We start from the raw sequence: 18,858 nt of genomic DNA, 5'->3' as shown, positions 1-18,858 counted from the left end.
CTGTATCAAACTGAAAGCCAATGTAGACATCTAGCTGTTTACCGTATCAACAATCTTCTCCCAAACTGCACAGGAAGTTCCCCCTAAAAGGACAATTAAGTTATTTTCTACTCACCCGCATCCGGATGAAACAGCAGGTGAACTTTCGTGGTCCGCAAAACATTTCTGGAGCTTCAGAGCGATGCAGCTTTCTCCTAAAGAGCTGATATAACTGGGGACTTGCAGAGTGCTACAGACATGTCACCATCAACTTTTCACTTTTAAGAAGCATTACTATTTAAAATTTGCTAAAAAAAAAAAAAAAAAACTTGCACAAAGCATTGTTAGCTAACAAATAAGAGTTTAAATACATTTTGATGCGTCATTTTGCAAAGTGTTTCCTGCTCTTATGATCTGCTCTGACCTCATATGATCCAGTCATTACATTACTTAAAATCCCAAATATTTAGGACAATTGAAAATTTTTTTCTCCAAGCCGCTATGTTCCCAACACAAAGTGAGGCAGTTGAGTATTGCGCGGAGTGAGAATGGTACATGTTAACCACTATATGAGTGATTTGCCCCATTTCCGCTTTAAAAATGCTTAAAAGTACCAACTGTGTTTTTATTTAAACATAACTGGTGAAATGTTACTGGTCAGTGATGCCCTTGGACTTGTATTATATGTAAAAAAACAACCCCAGAACAATACATAAAGTGGCTCCATACAGCATGTCCTGTGTAATCCAAGTCTCTGTAAACCCAGAGGTGCCAAATTGGTGAGAAAAGACAATTCTTACACCTTTTCAATGCCAAAACCTTCACTGTGGCTGTTAATCTAAAAGTGTTAGTGCATACCCTGCATGAGCTCGACCGCGAGTCGAGTTTGTACATTATGTCTTTTCAGATGGATCTTGGATCTTTAGTTAATCCAGGGACTATGTATAAAGAGTTGTATGCAGTCATATATATATATATATATATTTATACACACACACACACACACACACATATATATACATACATATATATATATTTTTTCTTAACATATATATAAATATACATATAAAAAATATATATACGTATATACACATTTTAAACAAGTCAGCATCTGCTTCTGATGTTGACTTGTTTCTCGCAGACAGTTTTAGTTACCTAATATTAAACACACTTACTTTTCCATAAATTGACAAAACAGACACGATACGAACATTTTGTCTCGTATATTGTCTCATCACATAAATGTAATCAAGGTGGTATTGTGTTTCCCTCAAAACAAACTTAGGTGTTGCATTAAGTGCTAAAATTTCAATCCATACACGTGTATGAATGAAATCTGAAGTGACATCATCACACACTCATAGATTGGATATTGGAACCTCTCTGTGACACGAAGTGTTTATGGAGTGACAGAAGTGCTTTTTTTTACTATCATTGTAAATATATCCCTCAATAAGACAGATGAATTTCAGAGATGAAAAGTATTCATTGCAATCTGAGTTGCCCCTGGTGTTAAATTGAAACCACAGAGGTGGTGAATGGGGTGACAGTTTTTTCTCTCCCTGTGCTGCTGCAGGTCAACGAGGATTTGATGAATCTACTCTGGTTTTCACACTTGTGATTTATTATTCATTGATTTCTGCTTTAGTTGCTGATATTCTGAATGAGAGCGGCTGTTTCTCTAACACACACACACACACACACACATATGCATGACACACATAATTAAATAGTTAATCAAAGACCCGTTTATTTATTCTACAGATTGCCTTCACTACAGTTGTAGTTAATCTAATCTGGCTTCAAAAAATAATACATCAGTCAAAAAAACCTTTCTGCATCAAACACTGGCCTGAAATGACTTTTTGAGTGTTTCTTTTAACAACTTTCAGTGCGTTTACATGCACAGCTTAGTCAGATTACAGCCATAGTTCAACTATGCTACTCAACCAGACAACTGCAATTATCCAAGTATACATGCCGGTGAGAAAATCGGATTATTGGGCTGAAGCATGTCATACCCCGGTACGCTAGGTGGCGCTGTACCCATTTCAACTAGTGGTAACAGAGACACCTCTGGCTGACCTCTTTATGTCACCAGCTGCCTCGGCATTCAAGAAAGATGGCATACGAAGAGCGAGACGAAGCTACAACTTTGTACATTTCGTATATGGTGTACATGATAATTACACAAACTAGGGGCACAATGGCGCTCTTTCTTGTGGTGATTTCGGAGGAAAGACGCCGCTGCCGTTGCCGCCGTCCGTCTACTTCTGGCTCACGGCCCCGGGGAAAAAATCTCGTGCCTGCGCAGAACGCAAAATCCGATCCAATCTGATGGAACGTATACATGCAGGACTAATGCGACTATCAATCGAATAATCTGGGTGCTTTAATTCGACTATGAGAAATCCGATCCGGTCCGATTTTAGTCAGACTAAGGTGTATACATGCATCTTAAAAATCCAATCATAGTCAGACTAACACAGTAATTCTTGAGTGTCATGTAAACGCACTGATTGACTCCTCCTGATGCTTATTTGTTTCCACAAAAATGTTTTCACTTTAATAAAAGCTGGAGGTGTTAGCACACTGAAAAATGCAACATTGCTGCAGGTTTTTGGAGCATGTGGTGTAAAGGAGGCCAGAAATGTCAAAGATTTGGGACACAAAGCCATAAATTGGGACTGACCTGGACAAATCAGGACGTCTGGCCATCGCAGACCTACTCAAAGTCTCAATGAAAGTTTAGTTTGGAGGCCAGTGTGAAAATATAATTGAATATGTCAAAATAATTAAAGCAAAATTAAGGGTTTTGGGTAGCAAAACATATGATAGGGGAACTCAGAGCTTTGTTTGAAAGGTGAGTGCATTTCATCCAGGTTTGACATTGTGTTAAATATGTGTAGTAGTGCAATATAGATATCCACTGAAGACAGCATGCTAACCAGCTACCAGTTAAAATCTCTAATGTTAACACCAACAATCCCTCATTTGTAACTGAGCTAACAAGGTACCAGTTGCCACAATCATGGATGTAACAGATGGTGATATGAGTCAGTTTATACTGCTACCAAGATGTGTCGTCAGTTTGTAACGTTCAGATTATTCCAGCTGTTATTCTCTAGTGAAGTACTGTAATGTCACGCCCCCAGTTTCTTTAAACCTGCCTTTGCTGATGATTTCCTGTGTTACCCAGAATGCCTCTGGACAGTCTCCAGGACTAACAGGTGTGCAGTTTTGGAATTAACTGCGACTGGAGTACTCATATGCATGACCAGACTTAAGCCAATATAAAAGTGATATTAGATATTCTTTTCAATTTTATAAACTTCAAAAAGTAAAAGCACATAGTTGACTATCAGTCAAATACTACATGCTCTGAATCTGAAATCTTCTGTCACATGGTCCTCCACTTCTCACTGATGGCTTCGGCCTGTGCAGGCTGTCAGCTCCGTGTGAAAAAGATCAAACGTTTCTGCCCACAGTCGGACGGATTGATCAAACTCCTGTGAATGTGAACGGTGGGAGGACTGTAACAGATGGGCGTAGGAGCAAGAAGAGAAGGAACTGAGTGAAGACGCCACACAACATAAAAAACACCTCAACACTTTGATCTGACTTTTTTTATTTTATGATTTGTTTTTCCATCATAAAGCCCAAAGGACTCTTTAAAAATCCAGTTGAGAGCTCTAAAGGCTTATTTATTGAAAAATAATCTTGTACCCTTTATCTTTGTCCTCTGTCCTCCTCCTCCTATATTTTTTTGCGACCAGAGATGATTGCATTGACCGATGTTGCCTCAGACTTGGGGTTCAGTCTGATAAATGACTCTGCCCATCATTGGAGGAGGGGAGAAAAAGCGGGGCAGATAACCTGGTTGTCCATCATCCTTTGTCCAAGTGCAGAGAGGAGATTAGATATTGACCCGAGGTTGCCTTCACCAACCCCAGATATTTGAAGTCTCTGTCATGGAATGACACTAAAGTCGAGTTTCTCCGCAGTCACGTGCTTTTTCAAATGTATATTTTCCAACTAAAACCCCTAATTTTTGGTGAGATGCAGCTCCAGAAATTACATGTTGTGTTTCATATCACTGGTCAACATCTTGTAGAAACTATTATCCTGTAGTCAGAGGGTTTATGCGAAAGTGTGTTGCTAACAAAGGCCTTTCCCCTGTTCTGGATGACACCTGGTATCATTGGAGCCCTGCTCTAAGTGTTACTGCCTTTTATCTCCAGCAATTTTGAAAGCTGTTATAACAAATACAGTCAACCAGACCATTCAGGCCTTCCTCCAGCTCAAATCCATGCATGTTCCCTGTCATCCCACATTTACTGTTTTTTCGAGGAGAAGCTGCCTAATTTACCACAGCTCTATACCTGTTCTGACCTGTTGGTGCAGTTTCCCCCTTGGCAATCTTCATCTAAGTCTCCTGCATCTGTTTCATCACTGTAGACAGTCTTTGCACAGCGCCACCTGGCCGCGGCGGAAGTCTCTGCAGGGGCAAAGGCGTCTGTATTTGGGGGAGTGTCCAGCACAGCTGAAGAGAAGGGGTTCCCGCTGGAGGCCGCACTCCCGCCGCACCACCGAGAAGGCTGGAAGGATGTGGTTGATCTCTGAGTCCACAACCTCGCACTGCACCTCCAACCTGTGGGGTGAAACAGAGGTGAAGAGGTCTGAATACAACCTGAAATAGCAGCTCACTGGGTTTAATCACAGGGAAAATGTTCCTCATAGGATCAGAAACTTGAATATGAAAAAAAAACAGGAATGTGGAATTGGCATAACCTCAAAATAAATGGAAAGTCGACACAGACAAAAGGCTTTGATCACATTTCAGATGCCAATTTAAAAAGAGAACGATGAAGTTTAGTGAAGAAAGTGACAAGGAAGTTGGAAAACCTGCGAGGCAGGTAAGAGATGTCAGTGTGAGACAGATAACCCGTGTCAGAGAAAAGACTTGAGCAGGATGGGAGGATGAGACAGAGCAGAAACAAAGGAGAGCAGCACTGTAAACCAGGACAGATGAAGCAAAAGAAGTAAACACAAAAGATACTTGGAGGATGAAACAAGAGCGAAGAATAAGAGCTGAAAGCTGATAGCAGTGAGGGGTGGGTGGGGGTGGGGTGGGTGGTTGAGGGGGGGCTCAGAGCAGAGACTCAAACACCAGCAGGCTTTCTAGTCTCTGAGCTCCAGAAAAAGGCAGTGTCTAAAACTGTTTCTGGTTCAGCTGGTACAGTAAACTAAATAAATAGCTGGTGAGGTTCAGCCTCACCTGTTTTTAAAGTCAAGCAGATCATACCACAGAAATAAATGTAAGAATAGCCAGTTGGTCTGTTGTGTCTGCTCTCTGTGTCATTGCCTGTTTGCACCAGGGCGGGGCTAGGCTTTTACATGCACACACATGCACATGCACACAGGCACACACATCACTACAGACATATCAAAAAACATGGAAAAATCGTATTATATTTTTGCCATATTGCCCAGCCCTACTTACCCGTGCAGGGCTTCCTTGTTGTTGATGAAGCGGAAGTGAGCGGGCTCACATATGAAACCAGCTGACTGGCACGCCTCCACACAGGACTGGCCCTCTTGAGATACAAGCAGCCTGAGGGAGCTGAGAGGAGGCCAGGCAGAGGGAGCCGTCACATTGGTGGCCCAGCCGAGAGATGTGGAATTGGACAGGGGCACAAACAGAGGTCCCGCAACCCTGCTGCCACCAGCAGAGCCCTGTCTGGAGAGGTTGGCTAGGATGAAGGGAGGCTCTGGGGCGCAGAAATCCTGGAGGGGAAACATATGTTGGCGTCTTGTTACTTTGTGCAAACATTTTATTATGATGGAAGAATCTGACTTTTATTGTGTTTATAGGCATATTAGCAATGCAGCTTAGGTAAAAGCATTGAGGGATAGGTTCACTTTTTCAAGCCTGTCTCAAAACAATACTTTTCTTGCTGCTTCAAGAGAAAAAGAAGAATGAGTTCTCTACTCAATGAAAATTGAATGCATGTCACTGTTCTGTGCAAAAATACACTCTCAAGTATGAGGCTTCAGCAGTCTGTTTCCCTGTTTGAAAATGTTTCCTTGCTGAACTCTGGCAGAAGGATCATAACACGAAGAGGGAACTTTATCTGAAAACATATTTTTTGCACAGAATGAGAACTGCAGATTTTGTCCCTCATCACAATTCACTAATATTTAAAGACAGCCTTGAAAATATGTGAACTGCTCCTTAATAGTGACGATTCTTCTTTGAGCAATTAGTGATGTGTCCACCTCCACAGCTGCTGGATACATCCAATACTACTAACAGCCTGTATCATACTGCAGGCTGCTGCTGCCACCTACACTAATTCAATCAAAAAGATCAGGTTGTAGCTTCAAACTGAGGAAATAATATGAAATGAATATAGTAAGTTAAACTGAGTCATGAGTCACAAAGTCTTCACTGATCACAATTCAAAATATTACTTCAAGACCGCTTTTGATAATTAATGTGTTTGCCAGAATATTGGTGTATAGACAATTGAGAGCAAATTTGTATAGCACCTTTAAACAACAACCTGTGCTGTATTCAAAGGTGATGGAAGGAGTACTCTGTATTGTATTTCAGTAAAAGTAGCAGTGCAACGGTGTAGAAATACTCTGTTACAAGTAAAAGTTGAGGATTAAAATCTTTACTTCAGTAGAAGTATGAGCAAGAAAACTTAGACTCAAAGTGCCTAAAGTAAGTACTCGTTAAGCAGTACGGCGTATTTCAGAATAATATATATAATATAAAATATTATTGGATTATATGATGGGTATCTTGTGAAATTACCCTTGGGGATTAAAGAAAGGTTTATCTCAAACTATAACATTACAACATCATTTATTTGTTGCTAATATTTTCCATTACTAAACTAAATCTGCAAAATAACTAAAGTTGTCAAATAACTGTAGTGGAGTAGAAGTATATAGCTGCAGAGTACTCTCCCAGCAGGTGAAGGAAGGGAAATACGAGTACCTCAATATTGTACTCAAGCACTTTCCATCACTGACTGCATTTCATATAATATAACAACATACTTGACAAAAAGGTGGATGAAATATAAATATCAAAACCTGCAAAAACATCCAAGGAAGTGTGCAACAAATTAGAAGTCTCAACTGCAAAAGCTAAGCCGCTGTATCATTATCACTTATGCATATGTGCTGACAAATACGTTTAATACGATTAATTGACTCTAATTGCAGGTCTCTTCTTTAAATCTTGTGCTAAACTGGGGGGGAGATCTAGTTCAAGTTTCTCCTGTTTCTCTTTTTGATGAGTATGAATGCTGTAGTAAAGTTTTCTCTGCTCAGACCAGCTGCTGTGAAGAAACCCTCTGCAGTTTGTCTGACATCTAATGTGGGATTATTAAAAAAAATCCTCTCTTCATCCTTGTGCTTCATCACCATAATGCCCACACTTATGCTCTCCCTCCTTACTCATCCCTTCTCATTAGTGTCAGTAGACTTTCTGCCTCAGAGCCCGAGGGCAGATATGTGGTTCGTAATGAGAGCTAGCATGTAGATTAATCATAAATCTACATACATGGAGTATAGTGTGACACACAGACAAACACACACACACACCAGCAGAGATGCACAATGTTCTGGGTGTTGAACACACACACCGATGAAATATTGAGCAGAGTGGGAGTTTGAGCACTGGCGTGTATGCATGAGTGAGCGAGAGGGAGGGCGAGAAAATGAAAGAGAGAATCTCTGCATGTGTGTGTTTTGTCCCACGCTCCGTCAATATTCGTCTCCACATGGACCTCACCTGATGCTGGATGTAGGAGTGGACTCTCTCCAGCATCCCCTCACAGGTGTACTCATAAGGCAGATATGGCTCAACCTGAAAAACACACAGACACAGTCCTCAGCATATTAGCACATATTAAAGTCTTTTTTTAATATTTCATTGTTCATGCTAATTGCAATAAATTGTCTCTTCTCCTTGTTAATTTCAACAGATGAATGTTTCTATTGTCACATTTTCGTAAGGCCTAATCACAGAGTGTCACTGCTGGGAAACTCATTAGGCTTTATTTGCATACCAATAGATCATCCCCTGCAGTGGTGTGAGGTTTTATAACTAAAGCACACTTCTGATTAGCCCAATTAGAGATGAGCTGGAAACACCATATATATTCTTTTGTGTTTTTGTTAATACCAAGGCAAACAAAGTGACACCGAAGATTGATACAAATTGAATTGTCAGTTTTTAAAAACAGCTTTATATTGTTGATATCCCAATTGAAAATCAGTCAACAGAAAAAAAGCTAAATAAAGCTATGTGATTGACTTTACAAATGAAAACACTTTTCCTCTGAATGCCAGACTTCAGAGAGATCGATGTGCCTTGTCTTTATACCCCTAACGCAAAAGACCTGCATTTGTAAATGATACTCGACTCACTAAATTGCATTTCCAATCTGAAATCAAAGCAGTCTAATGCTCAACCATGTGTGAAATCAGACTTGGCCTATTTCAAGTGAAAACCACTGAGAAGCAAGTATGCAGGGATGATGCAATTTACAAAGTTACGCACACTGCAAATCTGATCAAAGCCTTATGTTAATCGACTTCGTAAGCTGGAGCTGAAAGTAAACACGTGGACACACAGACACACAAAGACACACACACACACACACACACACACACTTCCTGCAATTACAGTCTACCGTGTGCAACAGAGTTTATCCTGCTCTCATTTAGTTTTAGTTAAACAGGCAAGGTGACTCAGAGCGTGTTCTGGTTAATAGAAGAAAATGAGAAGAGTCATCGATTCAAGGACTTTTCAAGGACTTTCCATGCCTAACTCATTCAAAGTCAAGAAACCAACACTGCATAATTTAAACACTGATTGATCAATGCATCAAATCAGATTCTTAGATTCTTATAAGTGCAACAAGTAAAAAAAAATGCAAGCTCTTTCAATGACTTCTGTCTATAATGTATATTTTCAACAAACTTTCAAAACCTTGATTTTTTTGCGGTCTAATTTACAAAGGTTCAAGGATAAAACAGTTGTTTTATTGGTATAGCAAAGCCACCAACTAAAAACATTCAACATTTCTCAAAACAAAAATTAACAACCACATTTTTTTCAATGTGGTTTGTAAAATGAGCATCACCTTCTATTAAAACCAATTTAATCAACTACTGCAGGTGAACAAGGAGGTGTTCTACTGCAAACTGCACATCAGGGGGATGGGAGGAGAGAGATTAAAGGACAGAAACTAAAAAATACTGAGACGGAAAGGAGGAACAGATGAAGGAAAGGGGGAAACCAAACTTAGGATGAAAGAGAAAAAAGAAACAGAAAGGGAGAATGAAAGAAAGAAAAAAGAAAAGAAAATAGAGACAGAAAGCGGTGATGAAAGAGAGAGATGAAGAAAGGATTATTGGCACATGAGGATTTGTCAGCCAGCCAGAGATTGCTTTGTCCTGCATGACTGAACATGGGTCTCTGACACACACACACACGCACACACACACAGAGCATGTATGTTTGAGTGTGTGTCTTGAAGTTAAAGGCTGTAACGTGCAGGTAACGCTCTGTGTGCTGATATTCCAATCTTTGTAATTCCAGTGTCTCTCTAATCGTAGTTATGTGTTTATGTTCGGATAGGTCGAGGCATGAGAAGAATATCATCTCTCTCCCTGTGTGTGTGTGTGTGTGTGTGTGTGTGTGTGTGTGTGTATGTGTGCTGGAGCATTGTGCCTCCAGTGAAGGGTGAAGAGGTCCATCAGCTCTCTCTCAGTGGTCTGACAGTGTAGACGGAGATGGAGCAGTCAGCCTGTGCCGCTGAACTGTCGCTTGTCTGACAACACAGACAAGACGCGAGGAGCAGACACACAGACGCGTGTGCTCACGCAGTCACACACACACACACACATCACTACAGACTTCACCTTTCCTCTCATATCTGTGCACACTACTTTCTAATCTGCTAAAGGCAAAATGTATTCTAGAGCGTTTCAAGGATCATGCAGGCAGCGCTCTCCCTGCTGCATGTGATCCCTCAGTGCCCTTCATGCAGTTTAAGTGTGGCTCTTTCCCTTTATTAAAGACAATATGGAATTAGTTAAATGGATGAAATTGAAAGAAAAACTGTTTCTTAATGATGAGTATGATTTCCCAAGCTGTAAATATCACTAACTTTGATAAAAGCCACTGAACAGCCAACACACACTGTTAGCTTTGTGTTATTTCTGCACTCTCCATGTGTGGGTGCCATGCCTGAGATAATGCCTTCTAAAGACAATTAAAGCCTTGTATCTAATAGAGATCTACTGCTTAATCTCTCATTAAAAGTGTAGATTTCATGCACCTGCAATCTTAAAGTTTGCAAAGGATACTTAGCTTGAGCTATAAAATGTTAATGTAGTGGTTATTTCAAAGTGCACATGTTGCCTGGTTGCCACCTCAGTTTTCCCTTTTAATGAGACCATAAGGCTTTTGTAACCACGCAGACGTTTAGTCATTCTGCGCCTCAGACTCCTCTTGTTTTCTCCATCTGTATGTTCACCTCTCTCTATTCTTTTCCCATTTTCTCCCCCTTTGTCGTGCTTTCCAGAAAGATTTAATCTCCCTGGTTGACTCCTTAATTAACCTCTCTCCCACTCTTGGCAGCTCCTAGCCTCCTCATATTCTCCATCAGCCCTCATTTCCTGCATGGAAAAGTTCAGAAGCACTCTGCGATATCAGACTGCTACCTACATGCTGGCAAGACTCCACTGCGGATAAAGCTACTGTGCCATTGTGTCAAAGTTTAAAAACTAAACTAACAACACTGAACGAGAGAACAAGGACATCTATAAATCTAACCTCACAGAGTTAAAGAATACAGTGATTTATTAGCACAACTCTGATAATGCAAACAAACATTTCTTTCTATTTTATTATTGTTTCTTCCTTTGTAATGTTGAACAGATTGATTTGACTGCTGAATGGAAAGTGAAGGCTTTTCTAGTTCAATTTGACGTCACTGCCTGACAGAAGGAGAGAGAATTGTAAACACTGTTACACAATGCAAAAGTCTTGTTTTCTATCCCTGGGAGTTACAGTGTACAGTGTTCATTAGTACCTTGGTTCTCATGATTTCCCTGATGGCAGAGTCAAACTCCAGGGAGTTGTTGTAGTCCACCGTCATGACGTGAGGTCTGCCAATGTACTGCTCTGCATATGGGTGCTGGGAGGACACCTGCAAAAAACACATGATGGCTATACAGTGAGAGCTCTGTGTAACTAAAATAAATGTCCTAAACAGCATTTAAAGTTTTCTGTGAGGAGTTAAATTATCTGTCTTATCCATAACTTTTCTAAATTACGTATTTTTTTGGGCAACCCAGGAAGTTAATGTTGCACTGGTTCCCTCAACAAAAAGCCTGTGCCTGTTATGTGGGATTGTTCAATTGGATTCTGGGTTAATGCAGAAAATAAACTCTTTATAGCAGATTATTTGTTCATCAAAATAATCTGAGTAGGTGAGTCTAAGTGTTCGACGTGATGACGTTTAATGTGATGACATTTTCCCCGGCAACCCCTGTAGTCTTATTTAGTCACTTGTTAGCAACCAACATTTACCAGACACTATAATGTTTCTTAGTTCAGATGAGGAGTATTTATTGAAGTATTTCATGGTAGAACAAAATGTGATCTCAAGCTTGTGTTAACCGCAGACTTTATTTCAGGCATTTAGCTGAATACTCATTCAAAAAACCCCATTGACTTCAAGATTGGGGGACAAGAAGTGAACAGGTTTTATAATTCATTGCCACAGCAGTCCATTGATTATATAGTCTTTTTATTCAGGGCATCTGATTGTATTAAATGCATGCCATCAACTATCTTTTACGTAATGTTGAAAATAATTATTATGATATTGAATGACTCAATGAATATACTGTAAAACATTTAGAGCAGAGCTTATTTTGCAGCATTTTAATGATCTCAAGGCTTTAAAGAGCATACTGGGTCACAACAATGTAATGCAATTATTTCCCCAAAATTGCAATAAATAAAAGCAACATAGATCATGTTGTTCAAGGAGCCCCATGTTGTAGCCTCTTATCAAGGACTAACATGTGCTACCAGTTCTACTGGTTGGTTGGTAGTGAAAGCCGCAAAAATGTTCTTATCGTGATGATGGGGAGTAATGAACAAGAATGAGCTTACCTCTCTGGAAGTGGGCTTCCCTCTGAAGAACTCATGATTGAGTGAGCTGTGAGGCGGGTTGAACTTGGGCTGCAGAAAGATGCAGCCATTGGCTATCGCCTCCAGAGGGGCTGGCCCTTCGTAGGGGAAACCAAAGCCAATGAAGAGCTAGAAAAACAATCAGGACTGTTATTTTTTAGTTATGATAATTAAAGTAACAGTTATTGTAATGTATGCAATATTCATTTTCTCCTCTTTTGTCGTGCTTTCTAGAAAGATTTACTCTCCCCGGTTGACTCCTTCATTAACCTCTCTCCCAATCTTGGCAGCTACTCCACATATTCTCTGTCAGCTCACATATCTTGAGATCAGTTATTGTAATATGTGTAACTAGTTGAAGACATGGCCAAGAATGACAGCAGCAATGAAATTGCAGCAGACAGAGGATGTGTGTCGGTAATATTTTCTTCACTGTCTTGCCTTGGCCTTTCGCAGCAGTTGCTGCAGCTCATGCTGGGGCAGCAGGCCGTGGTTCTTCACGAAGGCTGGGACCTCCGGGGGCCTCTGGGTCTCATAATACACTGTGCCGTGGACCTCCATATACCTGTGGAGAATCTGCAGGAACCCTTCCTTACCCTGCTGGGAGAGGAGGGGAAAAAGATGGGTTGGTGAGAACAAGGGCAAAGGGCAAAGAGAGGAGGGAGTACTGCAAAAAGAGTGTGTCAGAAAAGAACAGCATAGAGAAGACTATGATTAAAGTACAGGGTGTTGTTGTGTTTTTTTGTCTGATTTGTGTATACGCTACCTGCCGCTGTGTGCGAACCTGTCAACCTTTTGGTGTCAGTATGTTTGTACAGTTCAGTTTATCATGGTCTATGTTTCCACGCTCGTGTTTTCAGGTCACTTTTATAAAGATTTTTTGCCAAACTTATCATTTAGTTTTTTCATTGACATTTCTCAATTTCTGTGTGTGAACAAATAATACATAATTCCAAATTACTAGTTGAGATGACAATCAAATCTCTTCTTTCAACCAGAAACAAAAGCCCTATTGAGACAGAGCTGACGAGAGGAGGAATTGACACATCTTATGGTTGTAGATGGTAATCACATACTTGAATTAAAATGATTTCCAACTAATCGCTGAACAATTCTCTCAACTGCTGCTGCTATTACTGCCCTGTTTTCTCATTGCAATTTGCAGGAAACCCACTGGATAAACATTTTACCCTGCTTACCCTTTCACACAGTGAGAGGTCTCCTTGCTCATGGAATTAAACTGACCCTGAGCTACAGAATCTGGTTTAAAAGCTTCTGTGTTAAAAGTAAAAGAAAATCATGTATTCATGAAATCAACATGCTATTAAATCAAAGCGAAAAATACTCTTTTAGCAGACTGCTTTCTCCCATACAGAATGTTTGGGGCTTGTGTGGGTGTGAGAGGGGCGATAACGCTGTACCTGCACATACCTATTGGTGAGAATTATTCTCTGATATATTCAAGATTAATATTTGTTGGATAGGGACAGTAAAGAGGCAAAAAGGAAACAGGAGAGTTTATCAGCAGCAGTTGCGGCTGTGTGGCCATGTAGCATGTGCTCATTTATCGCTTTTATATTTCTGAGGAGTATTAGCATTAAACTCAATTGAGGGGATCCAGAGGGCACACTTTCAAAGTCAAGGCTGAGCATGATGACGGGGAGAACAAAAACCAAACAGCATCAGTTAACAAACCAAACTGAATCATGTGAACGGAGCGTAACCCCGGGCCAGAGTATTGACCGGCCGTCTGGTGTTAAGCAGCTTACTGCATTTCCCTGTACTGTGGTGTGGACCCCCACAGTCGTAATTGGAGGCTGTACCGATCAATAGCTTCCTCTGCGAGGATTTTCCCAGCCAATTAGGAGATTAGCTCAGGCCCTAAGTGCAGCAGACAACATGAATTAGCAGAAGGAGAAACTACAGGCGTGGAAGAGAGAAGATTCTATAACCTGCACTTGCAGCTCTCTTTCTCTCTCTCTCTCTCTGCATGTCCAAGTTTAGAATCATTAGATTAGGACTGGTAATAAGCATGTTCTGCTATGCTGGGTTTTATTCTCACCTCGTTTATTGTAATGTAGACTTATGAAAATTGTTTGATTTGCATTGCATGTACCAAGGGTATGATGATAGAAAAAGCTTCACCCTCCTTACTGTTGGTCCACCTATTCAGCTTTTTGTTGTTGAATGATTTACAAAAACAACTGCAACAGGTTGACAAGATCGGACACAACAGGTCCCTGAAGTTTAAACAGAGGCAGACAAAAGCAGGCTTCTTATTTGACGCTGGCTAAGCTCAAAACTATGAAATGTTAGCTGTAAATAAGGTGGGAACTGCTTGAGAAGATAAACATCATCATTAGAGCTTAATTAGCCACATACGCCAAGACCCTGAATTCTTATCTTACAAAAAAATACATAAATAAATAAAATAAAATGACTGGCTGTCTGACCAGTCCTTGTGCCTTCTCAGAGGATAAAAAGATAATCACTGTTATAGATAAAACTGATGGTTGTCCCTGTGAATGCTGCAATGCATTTGAGTGTACTTGTGAACTGGTGACAAGTGGCTTCTCACAAATCACTTTTCTGGATCCAACCCTGACAACAGCTTTGTCTGTATAAATGCTTGTGTGTATCCTTGACAGCTTAGAGTAACGTTGTTCTTTTTTAGAGATGATGGACACAACAGGGATATGTGGTGAAAGTGACAGCCTCTTACCTGAAGCTAATGAGCATCCAGCCAGATACACCGAAAGAGAAAAAGACAGAAAAAAAGAGAGAGAGAGGAAAATAAAATTCATATCAAAATGTACATACACAACAATGGGGGAAACAAAGAATAAACAGGAGGCATTTTCTGCCTTTTTACAGGGCTGTTGCAGCTTACAGTATTGCACTGTTAAAACCCCTCATCTCTGTGCTGTGCTCGTCTCTTTCACAAGCACCGACTGTAAAAAATCCAGGGAATTGTATAGATGGATGGAGAGATAAAGGCAGCAAACAACATTTTTATAATCATTTTAACAATGGAGCCACAACTGTGCCCCTCCGCAGCGTGCAGAGGAACAAGCAGACAGCTTTTCAGAAGAAGATTGCCAGTAAATTAAAGCTGTACAATTGTGTATATAGAGCCACATGATGCTGAGCTGTAATGGTGCAAACAGCAGGGAGTGCAAAATGCTGTCATTGGATTTTTCTGTTAACACTGCAGTATATTGTTGGGGGGTACTGTGTGTGTGTGTGTGTGTGTGTGTGTGTGTGTGTGTGTGTGTGTGTGTGTGTGTGTCAACATTAAGAAAGACTAAAAGAGATTTTGACCTGCACTCAACTTCTGTTTGAATTTAACGGAGCAACATACAGTGGAACTTTTCCATGTTTGTGTTTGTTGGACAATATTTATGTGTACGCTTGGAGGTTAAATGCATGTGCATCCATGCATGTGCATACTATTAGAAACATGTACATTTGTGTGTGTATTTGCTGTGTGTACTACCTTCCACATGCTGGCCTCTTTCCCATACACTACAGCCATGTTGTTGACTTTGTTCTGCTGGATGCTCCTCTTCTCCGTCTCATTCAGCTCCTCCGAAACGAAGCCCATGAATGAGTTATCTGGCGTGTGAGCTGAACGCGTGTGTGTTAGAGGAAAGGAAAGGCAGGATGGTAGTGAAAGTAGAAAGAAAATCTTGGTGTGAGTAAGAGACAGAGAGAGAGAAAGAGCAATACATACTTGTTTGCTTCAGTTCTATGGTTAAGTCAGACTGATTATTGGCCCACTCAGTATTATAAATAGTGACTGTCATAAAGCCAGCTGCTGTTGGCTATGTGAAATGATTTTGGCAGTACTATGGTGTGCCTTTAAGTTAACCAATTTAACCAACTCACTATATTTACATTTTCCCCAATACTACTGTAAGTGCTGCATCCTCACGGGTCAGCTCCCATGAGATTTTTTGCAGAAAACATTATCATATATTGAATAAAAGTAATAAATTATTGCTCATGTATTATAGCTCCGGACAGTTGGAAAGCGTGGGCATCACCAGTAGGACCAGTATTGACGTTATGATGATCCTGCTGTTGAGTGTGAGCTATAGCTGAAAGGTCATTGATACCGTCATGAACTGAATATAGGAAAAGAGGAGGAGTTAAGTAGTCAATGTTTCAGTCAGGAGACAGAAAACATTGAGGGCTTGGAAAACAGCAGATCACATATATTGTGTAGCATTAGAACTAAAGAACTAAAGAACTAAAGAAATGAAGAACAGATACAAGCTTGAAGGGATGCTAGAAGCTGCTGGGGAGCTGAAAATAGCTGCATTAGACACATTTCTCCAAATTAATGTGAACAAGCAGCTGCACCTGTCAAAGGAAATGAAAACAATGAATTGGAGTCATTTTACCATTTTTAGAATGACTGTCACATATGATGACAGATCTGTGTGTGTGTGTGTGTGTGTGTGTGTGTTTGAGTGTGTGTGACAGTTTTAACTTTTTGTTGAAATTAAAGTGAGGAGTATATCAACAACAACAACAATATTATTATTATTAACAACAACAACAACAATAATACTATTAATAACGACAATACCCAATATACTGACAATATAAGCGTATCGTATTAAGCAAGATAAAAAAAAAAAAATAAAATGCAAAGGAGATTTTTAAAGTTTAGGGAAGTGACTTAGGTTCTTACGGAACATGGTCATGTACTGCCGTGCATTGAGGTTCCAGTAGCCCCAGTTGGTCCGGTAGCCGTGCAGCGTTGCATACTCCTCATGATTGTAAGCTGGTTCCGTCCCAAATGTGTCAATCACACGGATGTGACATCTGTGTAAACACAAAACAGCTACTTTAAAACAAAATGTTCTGGCTTATATGACAAACAATATCATGAAAACCTTGTTTCATAAGCTGTATAAAAATGTATAAGTTATAATGTACTTTTAAGAACATATCAGGATATTTTAAGTGTTTATCATTGTATATGTCACCAACTAAAACTTGCCTGATAACACTGAGGATGTAATATAAATGTAATCATTCATAATGACCTGTCATCACGACCTTATCACGAACATATTTATGAGCAGTTTTAAACATGTTTGTGAATGATTTCTACATGTGTATGAAGAGTATAAATGCTTTATACCACAACATTATTACTATTAATAATAAATGCTAAATGCAGCACAAATCTGTCCTGCACTTTAATACTGGTAAATCTGTGTGGTATAAATTATTCCGTTTTTTTTCCTTTGACAAGCGGTTTAATAACAGAACACCATTAATACATGTGGCACAAAATGATCACAATATTTGGCACGTTGGCCAAAACAATTGTATATAGCTGCAGGATTGTCAAAAGTGAAATAAAACTAAAGTTATCAATGGAGTAGAAGCCAAAAATAAGAACTGCGTCCAGCAGTTTTGCCTGGAAGCTGCCAAGTACAGAGTGGGAGGTTTGACAGGAATACAAAAAAAAAACACTTTGAGGATTCTAGGCTGAGGTTGTGACAGGGCACTGATAGGGTTTCCAGGTGAATGCTTAGTAGCACAAGACTGAGCGGGTGCATCAGCACACATAACACATTCATGCAGACACACACATACACATGCAGAGGAGAGACACAGATCTGGCCAGTCTCTGAGCTCAGGGGGATTAACAGGAGCTCTAGGTGGCAGAGCCCACCTCTTCTGCTCTGAGACTCTTTCCTGAATGATGACTGTGTGTGTGCGTGTAAAAGAAAGACTGAGATAGTCCAGTAACACTCTTCATTTAAAAAGTAACTAAACTGTTTAGGATATGTACACATTTTCCCATGTAAACATTCTTATATATTTATAATTGTTTTTTAAGTGATGTTTAATGCATTGACTTTTCTCTTGAGCAACTTTACCTCAACCATGTGTGTGTTCTTTCAATTCAGTTAGTGTCTTCCAATCTTTTTATGCCATAAAGTGGTTGCTTTCAATACATATGTAAATTAGGTTGATGACTAATCAGTTTGATGAACATGGACTGTGGTGACATCGTTAGATAATTCTCCAGCAGTTGAAACAAACTTAAAGTGAAACTCTTGCCAAAAAGCAACCAAGAGTTTAATTGTGATTGAATATGAGTCAAACCTTTGTGTAAAAGCATAATTAAGACGAAAGAGGCACTTTTAAGATTTACCGTAGTTTCGTTTTCGGGCAAGCTAATTTTCAATGGAGTGCGGGGGCAAAAACACTAAGGAGGCTCGACACAACATGAAACTTTGCTCGTAGTATCATCAGGGTCTCTACACATGAATACGAGCATTGAGAACATTGTTTGTGTACACAGAGTTTACTAAAAAGAACGTTTTTGGACAACTCACGTTAGCAGTAGCATCTCTGGCGCGCCGCCGTCATGGCAGACAAAAAGTGTCGATACCCGAGTGCGACCTAACAGGCAGGAGAGTAATGGTGGACCGCTCCTCAAGCCTTACTGGTAGGTCGCACTCAGGGATCAACACTTTTTGTCTGCCGTGACGGTGGCGTGCTGGAGATGCTACTGCTAACGTGAGCTGTCCAAAAACCTTCAAACTCTAACTAGCCTGTTAGCTTTATATTTCCAGGATCATGTTTCAATGGGTATATCCATTTTCACCTTGAATGAC

General features: G+C 40.1%; 1 protein-coding gene across 3 annotated transcripts in view; it reads right to left on the bottom strand.

Moving 5' to 3' along the window:
• Window positions 1–3,590: 3,590 nt before the first annotated feature.
• Window positions 3,591–18,858, bottom strand: part of LOC115591062 (alpha-1,6-mannosylglycoprotein 6-beta-N-acetylglucosaminyltransferase B-like) — a 140,841-nt gene continuing 125,573 nt past the window's right edge. For 2 of the 3 annotated variants that reach the window (XM_030432689.1, XM_030432706.1), the window contains exons 10-18: window positions 16,911–17,044; window positions 15,708–15,838; window positions 14,934–14,939; window positions 12,653–12,811; window positions 12,194–12,340; window positions 11,103–11,219; window positions 7,790–7,864; window positions 5,483–5,766; window positions 3,591–4,630 (exon numbers count right to left, since the gene is read on the bottom strand). In XM_030432689.1, the coding sequence (XP_030288549.1) occupies window positions 4,429–4,630; window positions 5,483–5,766; window positions 7,790–7,864; window positions 11,103–11,219; window positions 12,194–12,340; window positions 12,653–12,811; window positions 14,934–14,939; window positions 15,708–15,838; window positions 16,911–17,044 (1,255 nt within the window). In that variant the 3' untranslated portion in view covers window positions 3,591–4,428. Of the gene's footprint in view, window positions 4,631–5,482; window positions 5,767–7,789; window positions 7,865–11,102; window positions 11,220–12,193; window positions 12,341–12,652; window positions 12,812–14,933; window positions 14,940–15,704; window positions 15,839–16,910; window positions 17,045–18,858 lie in introns of all 3 variants that reach the window. The other variant, XM_030432696.1, reaches the window with a different exon arrangement.

Source organism: Sparus aurata, chromosome 1 (genome assembly GCF_900880675.1).
Source record: "Sparus aurata chromosome 1, fSpaAur1.1, whole genome shotgun sequence".
In the NCBI taxonomy this organism is placed as follows: domain Eukaryota; kingdom Metazoa; phylum Chordata; class Actinopteri; order Spariformes; family Sparidae; genus Sparus; species Sparus aurata.
Note: the sequence above shows the minus strand (reverse complement) of the source record. Positions and strands in the feature narration are given on the sequence as shown.